This window comes from Myxocyprinus asiaticus, chromosome 24 (assembly GCF_019703515.2).
Source record: "Myxocyprinus asiaticus isolate MX2 ecotype Aquarium Trade chromosome 24, UBuf_Myxa_2, whole genome shotgun sequence".
In the NCBI taxonomy this organism is placed as follows: Eukaryota; Metazoa; Chordata; class Actinopteri; order Cypriniformes; family Catostomidae; genus Myxocyprinus; species Myxocyprinus asiaticus.
Genome location: NC_059367.1, coordinates 3,847,722 through 3,862,119, shown reverse-complemented (window position 1 = coordinate 3,862,119; position 14,398 = coordinate 3,847,722). Strand labels below are relative to the sequence as shown.

The window sequence follows — 14,398 nt, the reverse complement described above, 5'->3', positions numbered from 1 at the left end:
GGCGAGCTATTTGAAGTGTCCCGTAGGGCCCGTAGGGTTTAAGATGCGTGTAAGCTTCTGATTAGAATATGAAGTATGGCGTAGTGGTTGAGAAACAAGGATGGTAACCAGAAGGTTGCTAGTTCGAACTCTGCAAAAAAAAAAAAAAAAACAGTGCCATTGTGCCTTTGAGCAAGGCACCCCTTACAAAGAAAAGTAATACCATGGTTCTGAATTATACCAATATGTACCAATATCATATGAACCATATTTGTATAGCATATTATAACATGGTATTTTTATGAATAGACTAAATATTAAATGAAACAAATGACAATAAAATAATAATAGATATAAAAATAATTTTTGAATGTACCTGTATTCTGATTATGATCTATTTAAATGGTAACTGTAGTGAAATACAGTTACTAATATTTTGTATTTTAAATACGTAATCCTTTTACATGTATTCCGTTACTCCCCAACCCTGATTGTGCACTATATTTCAAGCCATAAAATGTATGGCATTATATGATAATTTTATGCTATTTTTGGTCCTTTTTGGAGCTTGAAGATGTCGTTGTATGAAAAAACAGTCACCAAAACATCACCAGAACAAATAAAGAAATATTGGTTTGGATCTATTTGAGAGTGAGTAAATAATGATGGTTGTGGTTTTAGCTCGGTGCTGACCGTCAGCGTGTCTCCACGCTGTCATGCGTGGTCCGCGAGCCCCTCGTTCATCAGCATTTTTTTGCTTTGAGTGGTATGTTCTGTTGGCATGATGTCCTGTTACACTGAAACAAAGGCAGCGTTGACACTGGTAATTAATTAGGCTATTACGCCTTCTGCAATGATAATTGCCTGGTTGGAAAGTCACCAGCTCTTTGCAGGAGAAGAGAGGAGTCACGGCGGCCGAGATACATCCATCAAGGACCAGACCCTCTCTCTTTCTCCACGGCGCTGGCTCACCTTGACTGGCACCCGAGTGCTCATAATGGATGAGTTTAGTTATGTGTTACATGGTGAGATAGCTCCATACCAGCTCTGGGCATGAATGTTGGATCTCATCTTGGAGTGTATGCACAAGAACAAGAGAGGCTCCTGAGGGTCGCTCCCCAGCCCTAGGGTCACTGATAGGGCAAGATCAGGGCTTAAGTCATCATGTTCTCTCTTTCAAGATCTCTGTAAACCAATGGTGCTTTTCAAAAGTGGGGAAGCACAGACTATTGTTTTTGGTGCAATGTTGCTTCCAAAGGCTGCCCAAAAGAGCAATTTCTTAACGGAAATAATGAACTAAGATCAAAACAGTTTTTGCAACAAAATAGGCAAAATATCAGAATAAGAAAGCTCAAATAAATGAGTTACGTCAGATTGCAAATAACCGTGTATGTATCTCTTTGCCGCTGAACACTGCACTCAACAGCGGTGCTTTTACATTTCATGTTTTACATCAAATGATGTGTTTAGAGCCTCTAGTCCAATCAACATCGATCTTTACTTCTCTGAAATGTAGTAGTACAGGTCTCTGCCATAGACTTCCATTGAAGCTACTGTCTTCTATGGACATGTAGAAAAAAAAGCAGATTGTGTTACTTGAACGAACAGCGCAATAGTGATGTGTGATATTTTACACTTTTTCGCACTAATATTGAAATGCACAAAAAGTGATACGTAATTTATTTAGATTATACAGTATGTACAAATATTCAGCTTGTCATTGCCGTATTTCTTGTGAAATTGTAAGGAAAGCTTTGCTTCCCACGTAGTCTTAAAGCAATCGTCATTTCTGTCAACTCATTGTGCTGCGGAAATATCTCACCTCTCCTTTTACCAGAGCGTCAAAAGGACACAGAAGTATAATTCTGAAGTCGAATAAATTATTACATGAGACCCATGATTGTTATGATAACATACAATAAAGTTTGGTGAGAAACAAACTGAAATATAATGTATTATTTAGTGAAAATGTTCACTGACCGTTGATCTCCTGTGTGCGTTCATGATAGGGCACGAGAGAAACAGTTCACGCAGCCCCCTCGCGACATTGGGGCGTTCAAGCAAAAACTAGTTTTGTTTATCTAAAAACAGGTCCGCCACAGCGATAGTGACAACAGAACACAACACAGCTGCACACAAAACAGAGAACAGAACTTACTAAACATGTCTGAAGAGTTTGTATTCGAAGAATTGATGCATTTCTATGCCCAGCCTTATTTTTTTGAACAAAGTACTTGGAAATCAAACAGAAACATAGAGGAGGCTACAGGCAGACACAGTCACACCGTGTCCTAACCTGATGGCAAATGACATGTGATAAAAGGTATATTTTCTAAGTTAATCATAGCTTTTGTTCTAACCAGCAGTGACAAGCGACAGTACATTCTATCGATTGCTTGTTTTCTATTTTCAGCATCGCACGGGTTACTCCGTACGTTGTGAACTGGCACCGGTCCAAAAATAAGGCTGGGCATAGAAATGCATAAATTCTTCGACTACAAACTCTTCAGACATGTTTAGTAAGTTCTGTTCTCTGGTTTGTGTGCAGCTGTGTTGTGTTCTGTTGTCACTATTGCTATCGCTGGAACAACGTACATATTCACACGTTAAAGCATTCAACTTACATTTGTTAGGTGCTGTCTTCACTGAAGTTTTGTTAGTTGCCTCATTCACCATTAATTACAATTGTTTTGTCAGGCCAGAACCGCGGCCAGCTAACCCCAATTTTGGCGGAACCACAAAGTACTATAGTCAACCTCCAAAACATTCATTTTCCCCTATTCTTAGTTTTTTACCTCATACCCACAGTTATTCATGCTTTTGTTTTAGTCCTTTTTTTCATGCTTTTTCATGTTTTCTTTAGCTGTTTAAACACACTCAAGTTTCCTCCAGTGTTAAGGTCACTTTATACTTGAAACGTTTGTAAGTTCTGTTCTTCTGAAAGAGGCTCTTGTCTTCTCAACTGCAAAGTCTTGAAGTTAAGTCCTCAAGTTTGTTTTCTACTTCTCTAATCACACCTTAAAACTCTGTCCTTGCGTTGACATCTCTCATGCTCATAGGGTAGTCAGGTCAGGGCTCTGTGCTGTGGTTTAGGCGTTGAGGATGGATTGGGGAGCTCTGTAGAGGTCAGAGGGTTTGAGTCTTGAAGACTTTGAACTTGGTTTAATGTCTCCTTCTGTGAATTTCCTCTGGATTTAGAGCTGAGCTGAGATCTGTACAAGGCTCATCTGAGATCTGAAGCCTTGCCATCATTAGATGCTTCTCTCTCTGCGATGTGTGCGGAATTAAATTGAATCCAGATCAGTATTTGACTTCATTCGTTACCTGAACTGTTTATTCAGTTTTGTTGCCATTGCATTGCAAAAAATGTTTTTTACTTTTTTTTTTTTTTTTTTATATTCAACTGTGAATACACCGCTTTCCAAGGCATTACTATAACTACCACCCACTACAGTAAAAAAAATAGCTGCAATCTAATACTATATATATATATACAGTATATATATATATATATATATATATATATATATATATATATATATATATTAATTGTTCTGAAATATGTGAAGAAATGATAACAAACCTGACTTAGAAAAAAATTCCCATGCATTGTGAACAAAACCTAAGAGGCATTTAGTGCCAGAGGGCAAAGCATTACCAGTGCATCAGCGCTGGGTCTGTGGTTGGTACTGTGAATGTCGCTGCCCAGCTGTGGAAGCAGGCATCGGGCAGAGGACGAGCAGTGAGTGTGTGAGTGACACGGGCTACTGATTGTAATTGACGTGGGGACAGGATGTGTGTCAGAACTACAGTTGCTCATTTCTGCGTGTGTCTGAGAGACAGCAGCCGTTATAACACGCAGAATAAAGTCCACATTAAACACTACAGCCAGATTTACTGATTAGAAGCTGTGATGGATAACTGTAGATAGCCTTAAGAAGGTGCTTTAGTGTACTATTATCCTCAGAATCTGTATGATCTTGTACTGCTTTTGGTTGTGGACATATTTCCTGTGCAGTATGCTTGCATTCCAGTATATTCAATAAACTTACATTTCTGTGCATCTTATTTGGAGACTTATTTTATAAATCACTTCCATTGTATACATTTGACTTGTATTGTATGTTACAAGTTTATATTATGGCTGTTTATAAGAAGATATTGCTTTTGTAACTTAAAGCAGGAAAAGACCACTTAATATGATCACGTCATAAATCATTTGCTGTTTACACTATACAGCACTTACATGATTAACTTTATTATCTTCTGCTGCTTTAAAATTGGATGTTGCTTGTGTTATAATGCATTATACTCTAAAGTATAACTATTAATAGAGGAAGTCTGATAATGTATTATAACTGTCGTTATAATTATTTATGAGAAGTTATAACTTGTTATAAGGTGTATTATGACACATTATAAATGCAGTATAATGCATTATAAATATGGGCTTCACGAACTTTTTTAAAATATTTTTACAAACCCCATGAAATCAAAATTGACAGCCTGTCAGTTGGCTTAGAGGTCATTTATATGCTAAAGTACTCCTAAAAGTGGACTTTCAGCAGATGGTAAAAAAAAAATCTAAACTCCAAAAAGGACTCCGGGGTCAACAGAGGTCATTTACACATACAGTAGAAGTCTTAAAATGTACAGTAGCATAAACAGCCTGGTTAATTGTAAATACAACCTTGACAAACATTATAAGTGGACAAAAAAAGACATTTTCAGTGAATAACCGCTTGGAAGTCAGTCAGTTCCTCACAGGGCCTGAAGTGTTTAGAAGTCATATGGGCAACTCTTATGATGCTTTTGTGGGGCTTTTTGTCCTTTTTTTGTAGCTTTACAGCGTTTTATGGAAAGAGCTGGGTGAAGATTCTTCAAAAATGTATACTTTTGTTGCTCCACGGTAAATGTAACAACACGACAGTGAGTAAATAATGACATTATGGGGTGAGCTATTCATTTAAAGTAACACGTTTGTATTCACACTCATGGAAGTTTTGTATGAACTCTCTCTAAACTCAATCTTTGTCCTCATGAACCCAAACACTCCCCGTCTTCATCGTCGCCGTCACGGCCAAAACTGATGTTTCACTCTGCTAATTGCATAATCACCAGTTGTGATAATTGTAATTGATGAATGTATAATTGCTAATTGGTTGCTTTATCAGTCTCTCTCTCTCTCACTTTCACGTTCTTTTATACTTTTCACCAATCAAGATGCTGTAATAGATTTCTCTGTATTTCTCTTGACCCGCACACAAGGGTTGCATGTGTTCTGTAATACAGTGCACGTATGTTTAATGCATTCATTGACTGATTCTGAAAATCAAGCCGTATTTCTGTGTTTCCAAATGAATTAAGGAATTCAGCCACAGTTGCTTTTAGCCGTTAAGCATTTGATTTCTTTCTTCATCTGCACAAATGAGAAATTAGTTGATTACTTAAATTGTACCTTTGAAATGTGGCAGATCGCTGCTTTAAATTTGGCGACTGAGAAGTTTCCTAAAGTTCTAGAAAACCTTTGAAGCCGTAATTACAAAGTAATTGCTGTGCTGAGCTCTGCTTTTACAAACTAGAACAAGAAATGACTCTAACCTTTTTATAGGAGTAATTCACATTTACTCAAATGAAGGAAATGTTGAAGCATGATCACGCTGCTCATTTCCATACAACAAAAGCATATAGTGACCAGGATCTGTCAAGCTGTAAAAAGGACAAAAACGAAAACTCTCAAATGTCATTACTCGTCTTCAAATTTGGCACCTCAAGACGCATCTCTCCAGGTTTGACATCAGTGATGTCAAACACTTTTAGTTCTTACATTTCATAACTGATTGTGACGTAACGAGTTTGAATATGTGCATAAGTGCAAATGAGATTTGACAGCTACAACGAGGGGAACATTTTCTGTGAATAAAGATTTCAATTTCAGTCTCTTCCTTATACTAGCACATTGTGGTCGGCACAAATCATGCTTTTCTTCGTTACAAGCGATCCTGTATTTAATTAAGTCTGAATCACATTTTGTGTGTTTACCTGGGCGAATCTAATGAAATCGCATGAAAAGAAAATGTCCTGGTCATATTTACATAACCCTAAATCAATACAATACATTAAGAAAATGAAGCTTACATATCCATTGTGACTTTTTTTTTTTAGGACACTTAAGAACATTTTACCCCCCAGTTCTCATTACCGCAATGCATCTGAATGTTTTACTTTTACTATTCCCATTGTTTTTAATGATGCGTTTCATTACCATAACACAGGCATTTTTTTTTTTAACTGTATTAAATTTTTTTACTGTATTGCAACTGTTTTTTATTTTATTTATTAAAATCAGCAAAAATGAAAGACTGTACCAAGGAGTACGATTATGATGTATAAACATTTTACAATTCAAATAATGTGTCATTTTAACACGTTTCCCTAATGAGAATACCATAACCATCTTTTATTGCATGGCAGTAATGAGAATTGGCGGGTAAAATGTGCATAACTGGCATGAAAACTGTCACAATGTAAAAAAAATAAAAGAAATCTTTAAGGCCCTAAAAATAGCCTTCAATTTCTATATGCAAAATATAATTTGTAACTTTGAATTTTTTGTAGTAAAATTGGACTAGGACAATTTTATTTCAGGACACTTAAGCACATTTTACCTCCCAGTTCTCATTACCGCAATGCATCAGAATGTTTTACTTTTACATTTCCCATTGTTTTTAATGATGCATATCATTACCATAATACAGGCAATTTTTTGACTGTATTAACATTTTTACTGTTGCAACTGTACCATATATATATATACAGTATATATGTAATTTTTTATTTTTTATTAAAATCAGCTAAAATGAAAGGTAGTACCAAGGAGTACTATTTTGATATATAAACATTTTACAATTTAAATAAAATATAATATTAACACATTTCCCTAATGAGAATGTCATAACCATCTTTTTTGCAATGCGTTAATGAGAATTGAGGGGTAAAATGTGCATAACTGTCATGAAACTGTCACAATGAAAAAAATAAATAAATAAAATGAAAAGAAAAAAAAAAAATATATATATATATATTTAAGGCCCTATAAATAGTCATAATTTTTTTATGCAAAATATAATTTGTTTCTTTGAATTTTTTTGTAGTAAAATTGGACTTGGCCGTTCCAGAATCAGTTTAAGAGTTTTTATTAAAATTGATCTTAAACCTTTTTAAAAGGTTTTTAATTTAGTTTTATCCAGTATCATATTTCAATCTATGTTTTGCAAATGAAAGTAGCCAAAGAAGCTGGCATGGTGTTAAAAACAAACAAACAAACCAACTTTGCATAGATTTACTCATGGTTTTCAAGCGTGAGGGCATGTCACGCAACCCGTCCATGTTGATATCTGTCTTTTTTGACTCTTGACTTCGACAAGTTGAAAACGACTGCTATAAAATATAATCTAATCTGTTTCATGATGCTGGCTTAGGGACGTGTCCCTTGATTCCAGCACAGCAGGTGTGATGTTCGCACCATCCTTACGCTTCTTTGATGTTGGAGCACATGGGGGAGGATCTGCATACCAAGCACCAGTGCATGCCCTCGTGTGTGTGTGTGTGTGTGTAATTGATGTCTAGGTGGTTGAATTAAGACAGGTTAATGGTGTGATCTTTGTGTTCTCTTGTTAGGAGATGATGGAGGAGGTGCTGAAACAATGTAACGATCTTGCCGCAGTTTATACACACATCACATGCTATGATGGTGGTGGTGATCATCGTGATGGTTTTGTCTGTCTGATTATTTATATCTTGAAAAATGGAGAGGAACATATCTCTTCATCTTGTGTAAATTCATAAGGAAATCTTTGTTGTCTTTTGCCAACTTGTAGGGATTTATCTTTGCTTAATTATCTGGCCATATGTGAGACAGTCTGTGCACAATTCATTCATGTATTTAGTCCCAAAGATTGCAAGTGTGCACTGAAAAAAAATAAATCATACTGTTAATTCTTAAACACACTGATTTTTAGTCTCTAATAAGATTGTGATTCTCAACACTAAAAGCTCAAATACAGTAAGTTATGATAAAATTCGTAACAAAAATAACAGCCACCTCTCTTCAGCAAGTCGTATCATTCATGTCTGTTGCACAAACGGTGCGGGATGAGTTATGAAATGTAATACTCATGTTAGTCCTAAATAGGAGCAACAGTTTTAGAGGTGCTTGCCCTATAAAATAAACCTTTTTAAACTAATCAGGTAGGCAGATTGCTTCACAGTGAGCATCACACACACACACACACACACACTTTGCTCACATGTATTGGCTTGTGTTTTTAGTATGTGAGTGCAGATTGAGCAGCTGAATGTCATGTCTTGGAAAAAAGAAAGAAACACAATTGCTTTTAGACGGCGAGCGCGGGAGACTATTGTATCTGTATCGATTGCTGAAGTGCTTCTCGATTCTGCATGAACTCCATGAAGCAGTGACAGAGGAGGGATGAACCACAGCGTTTCTGTGCAGTATAAAAGTCGCTTTGGATAAAAGCAGATGCTAAATGAATAAATATAGTAGGCAGTATACAGTATGTACTGTGCAGTATGCAGTAAGTAGCATTCTAGTATTCCATTCCGAACATTACCACTGCGTTGGATGTGGTTGAATGTTAGTCGCAGCCACTTGCTACTAAGTTGCCATCGTATCTGCTTCACTCACAGGCCTGTCTGCTCACATTTCACATTGACACAGTGTCGCGTCAGGGGCCTGGCTGGCCGATTTAAGCAATAACCTCCATTTGGTGTGCACTAGAAAGTCAAAGACAGCCGTCAGTGCTGCAGGCCCGAGTCTGTGGCGAACAGAGTGTAACGGTGTTTGTTTGGAGGTGTTCTGTGTGGTCTGTGGAACTGTAGCACACATATCCACAGGCACAGGTGCCCTCTCTATGGGGCCAGGTGGCAGGCCCTCTGCTCTCCTGCTCTGTCTTAATGAATCCGTAATTGGTTTGAGTCACCTGTGGAGAGGAGGATAGCGGGAGTGACGGGTCAGGGTTAGATGAGGTGCTGCTAGAATCTGAACTGCCTTCATTGTGCACGGACTCTCAATAGCAGTTTACTTTCCATTTATGTCATCCTTAAAAACAACCTTAAAACTCCCTTAGTTTATTTGAAAAGCTAGATCGATCTAAAGTGGCAAGAAACAGTATGTGAACCCTTTGGAATTACCTGCATTTCTGCATCATGCTTGAAGTAATGACAAACAGATAACTGTAGTTTTTGTGTTTCTATTGAACATGTTGTTTATTGAACAGTCCATGCTGGAAAAAGTATGTGAACCCTTGTATTTAATAACTGGTAGAACCTCTTTCAGCAGAACAACACACATATCTTCTTACTCTTTAAGCATTCTGTTGTTAATTTGCTTGTGTGTTTTGGATCATTGTCTTGTTGAGTCACCCAGCTGTTAGATGATGGACCTCTACCCTGACATTCTTCTATAAAATCTCTTGATACACTTTTGAATTAATTGTTCCCTCAATGATTACAAGCTGTCCAGACCCTGATGTAGCAAAGCAGCCCCAAACCATGAGGTTTTTGTGTTGGTGTGCCAAAAATGTCCACAGAAATGTAAGCACAGCGTAGTTCTAGCGGGAAGACTAGCAGCTGTACATCATCGCACCATTAGCTAGGTAACTCCTAGCCAATCACATGTAAGCCATTGCTTTATAAGTCTGCTCACAATCTATCACATTGCTGTTTCAGTGCGCTAACACGGCAACCTCCACCACCCAACCACCACAAGTTGAGTCCCGTCCTGTACAGGGGTAGGCTCCTCGCCCCTGCCTCCTACCTCTGGCAGGATATGATGGTTCTGAGTACAACTTCTTCAGACCACCAGAAGAGAGACATTACATTTCTGTTTTATATTCATCAAATAAATGTCACCTTAAATTTCACCCAAGTCTGCAAGTCTTCCTGATAGAACATTATTCCAGAAGCTTTGTGGAGCATCAAGGTTGTCTTTTGTAAACTTGAGACGTGCAGAATTGTTTTGTTTGGAGAGCAGTGGTTTCGTCCGTGGTGTCCTCCCATGAACACCATTCTTTTTCAGTGTTTTTCTTATAGTTGACACATGAACAGAGGCTTTAGAAAGTCCTAGAGATTTCTGCTGCTGTTACCTTTGGGTTCTTTTTCACTTCCTTCAGCATTGCATGTTGTCCTCTTGGGGTGAACTATGCAGGACTAGCAACAGTGCTGAATTTCCTCCATTTGTAGACAATTTGTCATGCTGTTGATTGGTGAACATTCAAGTTTTTTTTTTTTTTCCTGTTTGGAATGCCCAATTCCAAATGTGCTTTTAAGTCCTCGTGGTCGCGTAGTGATTCGCCTAAGTCCGGGTGGCGGAGGATGAATCCCAGTTGCCGCCGCGTCTGAGACCGTCAACCTGCACATCTTATCATGTGGCTTGTTGAGCGCGTTGCCACGGAGACATAACACATGCGGAGGCTTCACGCCATCCACCGCGGCAACCACGCCCAACTCACCACGCGCCCCACCGAGAACGAACCACATTATAGCGACCACGAGGAGGTTACCCCATGTGACTCTACCCTCCCTAGCAACCGGGCAAATTTGGTTGCTTAAGAGACCTGGCTGGAGTCACTCAGCACACCCTGGGATTCGAACTAGCGAGCTTCACCAGCTTCTTGAGAAGTTCAGACTCTGTCAGTACCCAGACTGTACTGTTTTTATACAGCAGAAAAGCTCTAAAGTCCACACCTACAATCTCAGCTCATTGACTGGAACACCTGCCTCCAATTAGCTTTTTAAGAAGTCAGAAGCCCAGAGGTTCACATATTTTTTCCAGCATGGACTGTTAAGCAACATGTTCAATAAAAACATGAAAACTACAATTAGTTGTTTGTCATTACTTTAAGCAGATTGTGTTGGTCTGTTATTAGGACTGTTATTAGGTGAAGATCAGACTACATTTTATGAATAATTAATGCAGAATGCTAATATTTACATATTGTACCTAATACATTGCATATAGTGTGTGGAACTTGGATGTAGTATGCAATGATAAATGTTGTAAATATTAGCATGCTACATTGTTGTCACATGACCTTATTATGTTGCATGTATAATTCAGTTTAATGGAGTCCAATAATCTTCACAAAAACCAATATGGTATATTTTTTGGAGAAGTAAGTCAGTCTGCGAGCTCTCTCTCTCTCTTCTGATTTAAGGCTATTTGTTTTATACCCAGCTCCTTACAAACATTTATTTGGTGTGCGTGTGTTTTTAATAAACTATTTTGCATTCCTAAACAAGTGTGTAAATATCTTCACTTTTTGCAGTCGGATCAAATGATGAGTCAAGAAAGAGACATTCCGATTTATTCATCACACTTGAAATGCAAGGCCAAGTCGAGTGCTTTACTTTGTGGAATACAGTACTCCACACATTGTAGTGTATACTGCAGATTTAAGCAAACACAGTAGCTCATCAGGATATTCCATGCATATAGAAAATTCACATAGTGTGCACAGTGTATGTACTAGTACAAGTAGTATGGTAGTATGCTATTCTAAACATAGCCTGAGGGAGTCTTGTGATTAGTGTGTAAGCTGCTGTGGAGAGTCAGTTGTATATTGGATGCTTTATGGCATTGGTGAGTTTATTAGGATGCATGGTATTACTCAAGTGATCATGCTAATGTTTTTCTCTGCTTAAGTAGCAGAATAAAGTTTTCTCTGTGTTCGTAGTGCTGTGGTTTAAACATATGGAGCAGAATTATTGATTTGAATATTGAATTGTGTTGCACGGCCCTTAAGTGCGTCCTAGATTGATGACCTCATCTCTCTGCTGCAGGTGGTTGCGTTGAGCCAGCGCAGTAAGGAGGCGGAGTCTGCATTCCTGGGAATATATAAACAGCTGATCGAGGCCCCAGGTGAGCAGCACACCTGCCTGTGCAATCTCTCTCTCTCGCTCTCTCTCTCTTTCTCTCTTATGTACTGTAACTATGTGCATAAACAAAACCGTAAATGCATTTGTCATTTCACTCAACTCATAAAAACATGAAAAAGGCTTGACTAACATTACAAGTGGACATATAAAGATTAAATGCTGCAAAAGTGTACAATACTTTATGGCTTTTACAGTTGTGCTCAAACATTTGCATACCCTGGCAGAAATTGTGAAATTTGGCATTGATTTTGAAAATATGTCTGATCAGGTGTGGTTGTTTCAAGGAGCACAATACTTGTTGACCCCTCTCCAAACATAGCGGTTATGGTTGTGACCATAAAGCTCTATTTTGATCTCGTCACTCCTAATTACAGTGTGCCAGAAGCTGTGAGGCGTGTCAAGGTGTTGTCGGGCATATTGTAACCGGGCTTTTTTGTGGCATTGGCACAGTAAAGGCTTCTTTCTGGCAACTCGACCATGCAGCTCATTTTTGTTCAAGTATCGTCATATTGTGCTCCTTGAAACAATCACACCATCTTTTCTCCTGAGGTTACCTGTGGGTTTTTCTTTGTATCCTGAACTATTCTTCTGGCAGTTGTGGCTGAAATCTTTCTTGGTCTACCTGACCTTGACTTGGTATCAACAGATCCCCGAATTTTCCACTTCTTAATAAGTGATTGAACAGTACTGACTGGCATTTTCAAGGCTTTGGATATCTTTTTATATCCTTTTCCATCTTTATAAAGTTCCATTACCTTGTTACGCAGGTCTTTTGACAGTTCTTTTCTGCTCCCCATGGCTCAGTATCTAGCCTGCTCAGTGCATCCACGTGAGAGCTAACAAACTCATTGACTATTTATACACAGACACTAATTGCAATTTAAAAAGCCACAGGTGTGGGAAATTAACCTTTAATTGCCATTTAAACCTGTGTGTGTGTCACCTTGTGTGTCTGTAACAAGGCCAAACATTCAAGGGTATGTAAACTTTTGATCAGGGCCATTTGGGTGATTTCTGTTACCATTATGATTTAAAAAGGAGCCAAACAACTATGTGATAATAAATGGCTTCATATGATCACTATCCTCAAATAAAAGACATGATCAGTTATATTTTCAAAATCAATGCCAAAATGTCACAATTTCTGCCAGGGTATGCAAATTTTTGAGCACAACTGTATATGTTCTTGATGATCTTGACAAATTATGCTTGTTGAATGGAGAATTGTTTGTGGTTGGGTTCGTCCATATGGGCTTAGGTTGTGTTGACTGGCCAACCAGAACTCAGCTGGAGAGTGACCAACAGGCATGCACGCACACACACACACAGGTAAAGAGTAAAACATTGGATTGATGAGGTGTGTACGGCAAAGGAGAGACGATAAGTAAGAAAAACGACAAATAGAAATGGGAGAATGAGGACAGCGATCTGCTGCTGGACCGTCCTCTCAGCCAATGCAGCAAGTCTGATTTCATTCTGTTTACACTTTCATTAACAGAAGCTTCTACTGAAGAGATAGTGTCTGAACAAAGGACTTTAAAGGTCTTCTTGATCACTTGTACTTCATATTAGGTGAATTAAAGATGGCATTTTTGCACCCTTGAAGGGCACTGTGGAAAGGGGACGTTACATGTAAAGGCGTTCCAAATACAAGTGACTCTCTTCACAAATGGCCCTTAAACCACTGTACAACGCTGTTAGCGGAGTGTACATACTCTGATATAAAAGCTGTTTTGACAATGATCCTGAGTGGCAAGTCATTGCGATTTGAAACCTGAGCTAATTTATTTTCATTTAAATTGCGTACACGCAAGGACTGTGTAAATATACCAAAGATAAAATACGTTTGAATTGAATACGCCAAAAGCCATTGATTTATTTGCCACAATAATATTAATGTCTACACTTGTCTTGTTTTATTACAAATATCTAAAACACCCGTAAAACAAGACAAACTTTCTTGAGAAGCAAAGTTGCGCAAGATAATAAGAATTGTTTTTATAGAACATAATCCTGAATGAAGTTTATTTTTCTAACCCCATTGTTATATTGTTCTTTCTTGTGTTAAGCATAAACCTCAATATATTTTGTTAGATTTATGTGCTTGAAACAAGAAAACGCAATTTGCCTATGGATTACAAGATATATTCTCTGAAAACGAGCCTTAATATCTTATGCAGTTTAGCTTATTAGGTAAACGTATCTTGTTTTAAGGATGCTTAGACTTTTCCCTGGAAAACAAGACAAAAATATTGCATTTTTGCAGTGTATAAATGAAGTCATGTATGAATTGTGCTGCTACATTATTAAGGTAATATTCAGATTCAAAATATAGTTGTCTTCATGTAGGGTGTTCATGTAGGGGCACATATGAGTTTAAGGTGGGTATTCACTACATGGTTCATCTGTAGGAATGAAGAGGTGACTGAAGAAATGATGCTGTAAAACTGTGCTTTTATTT

General features: G+C 37.9%; 1 protein-coding gene across 1 annotated transcript in view; it reads left to right on the top strand.

The window, feature by feature from the left end:
• LOC127414520 (homeobox protein cut-like 2) overlaps positions 1 to 14,398 on the top strand; it is a 200,703-nt gene that overhangs the window by 127,849 nt on the left and 58,456 nt on the right. Inside the window, exon 4 of the mRNA XM_051652592.1 lies at positions 11,842 to 11,920. Coding sequence (XP_051508552.1) covers positions 11,842 to 11,920 — 79 coding nt within the window. The remainder of the gene's footprint in view (positions 1 to 11,841; positions 11,921 to 14,398) is intronic.